This window comes from Octopus bimaculoides, chromosome 17 (genome assembly GCF_001194135.2).
Source record: "Octopus bimaculoides isolate UCB-OBI-ISO-001 chromosome 17, ASM119413v2, whole genome shotgun sequence".
Taxonomy (NCBI): domain Eukaryota; kingdom Metazoa; phylum Mollusca; class Cephalopoda; order Octopoda; family Octopodidae; genus Octopus; species Octopus bimaculoides.
In genome coordinates, this window is record NC_068997.1 from 47207615 (window position 1) to 47209418 (window position 1804).

The 1804-nt window shown below is 34.9% G+C and overlaps 1 protein-coding gene across 2 annotated transcripts in view; it reads left to right on the plus strand.

Annotated features, from left to right (window-relative positions):
* LOC106879990 (metallophosphoesterase domain-containing protein 1) overlaps nt 1–1804 on the plus strand; it is a 32245-nt gene that overhangs the window by 21143 nt on the left and 9298 nt on the right. For both annotated transcript variants that reach the window (XM_014929767.2, XM_014929768.2), the window contains exon 2: nt 749–870. In XM_014929767.2, the coding sequence (XP_014785253.1) occupies nt 840–870 (31 nt within the window). In that variant the 5' untranslated portion in view covers nt 749–839. The remainder of the gene's footprint in view (nt 1–748; nt 871–1804) is intronic.

A 1804-nucleotide genomic window follows, 5' to 3' on the forward strand; every position in this document is an offset into this window, starting at 1 on the left:
GCGTGTGTAGTACTGAAGAACAACCTCAGGACATTGAACCTTTCAGAGATAACAAAGGACAAAGATATCTGTCACCTTGCTGTACTCAAAATTACCTGCCAAAATAGAGAAATTCCAACTTGAATGGGCAGCTTATCTCTGATGTCCACCAATATATAAATATATATATATATACATATATATATTTATATATTTCTTTGCTTTTAGATCTTCAGATGGCATAGGTTCCAATTATATCTGAATTTGTTGTAAAAAAATGTATTCTGGTGAGTGGGAGGAGATTCAGTGGCGTGTATGCATTTCAGCTAGGCCTTATCTCTAAACCAATAAATCACATGAGTTAGCCATGTAATTTCCAATGTGTCATACTCCAACAAATGCAAATGTCCAAATTCTGACTCGTAAATTAAATTGCTTTGCTTTCTATTTTTGGATGTTATAAACGCTTTTGATTCAAATAACAAAACTTCAACTGAATCATTGAACCTCTTTTCCTTTACTATCCCAAGTATACTCAAGAAAGCGAGTTCGTCCTTTATTTTTTTCACAATGACAATTACTATTATTAACTGACACTATAGGTTGCGTATTATCATGTGATATAAAACGTAGAATAGTAAAAAGAAAATACTTGCAAAGATAAAATTGTGTAGGAAGGTATTAAAGATATTCTTTTATTGTATCTGATATCAAAAAGTTTTGTTAGTCTTCGCTATATATATAAACTGTTATGTAATTTATTTCACAGGAATAATTTGGTAACTAAACTGAATTGATTTTGAATTACCGGGAGACTACAAAACATACTCATCAACATTGTATATCGGAAAATCTGGCAAATGGATTTGAAAAAGTTTGTCAGCTCATTGGGTATGATATAACTATCTTTAACTATAGCTGTGTGTATGTATGTGAGAGAGACAGACAGACAGGCAGACAGACGGAGAGTGAAAGGCAGAGGTTGTGTACAATCAAATCAAAAGGTCAGCAATTTTGGAGGAGGGGGTAAATTGATTACATTGAACTCTGTTCTCGACTGGTGCCTATTTCATTGACCCCGAAAGGATGAAAGATAAAGTTGACCACTGCAGGATTTGAACTCAGGACAGAAAGACAGATGAGATTCTGTTAAGCATTTAGCTTGGCGCGCTAACAACTCTGCCTACTCACTGCCTTAATAATAATAGTAATACTAATAATAATAATAATAATAATAATAATAATAATAATAATAATAATAATAATAATAATAATAATCCTTTCTACTATGAGCACAAGGCCTGAAATTTGGTGGTGGGGTGTCAATTACATTGACTCCTGTGTGTAACTGGTACTTATTTCATCAACTCCGAAAGGATGAAAGGTAAAGTCAGCCTTGGTGGAATTTGAACTCAGAATGTATAGACAGATGTTTATCTGGGAGCTTGGCCTCCAGTTCTGTGAGACTTACAAATGCCACTGTTTGGACCAGACTAACACCCATAGTGACCCTAATGGCTAAAAAGATTTTCCTGCCCCTTTATAGGATCCTTTTTCATTTTCTTCCAACCACTTGAAGGTTTATCTTGCTTCAGTCCACTCAGCTGGCCCAAATGAGTCATAGCTGTAATTCAAAGGGGCCAACCTTGTCATATTCTGTGTGAGGCTGAATCTCCCAGAGAACTACATTAATGATATGCATGTCTGTAGAGTACTTAACCACTTGCAAGTTAATTTTATCCTCATGTGGTAATGAAAAGTGAAAGTGACCTCCAGTATTTGCTGTAGTTATTTGCCTCTGATTTAACACTGTGTCTATGTCTCA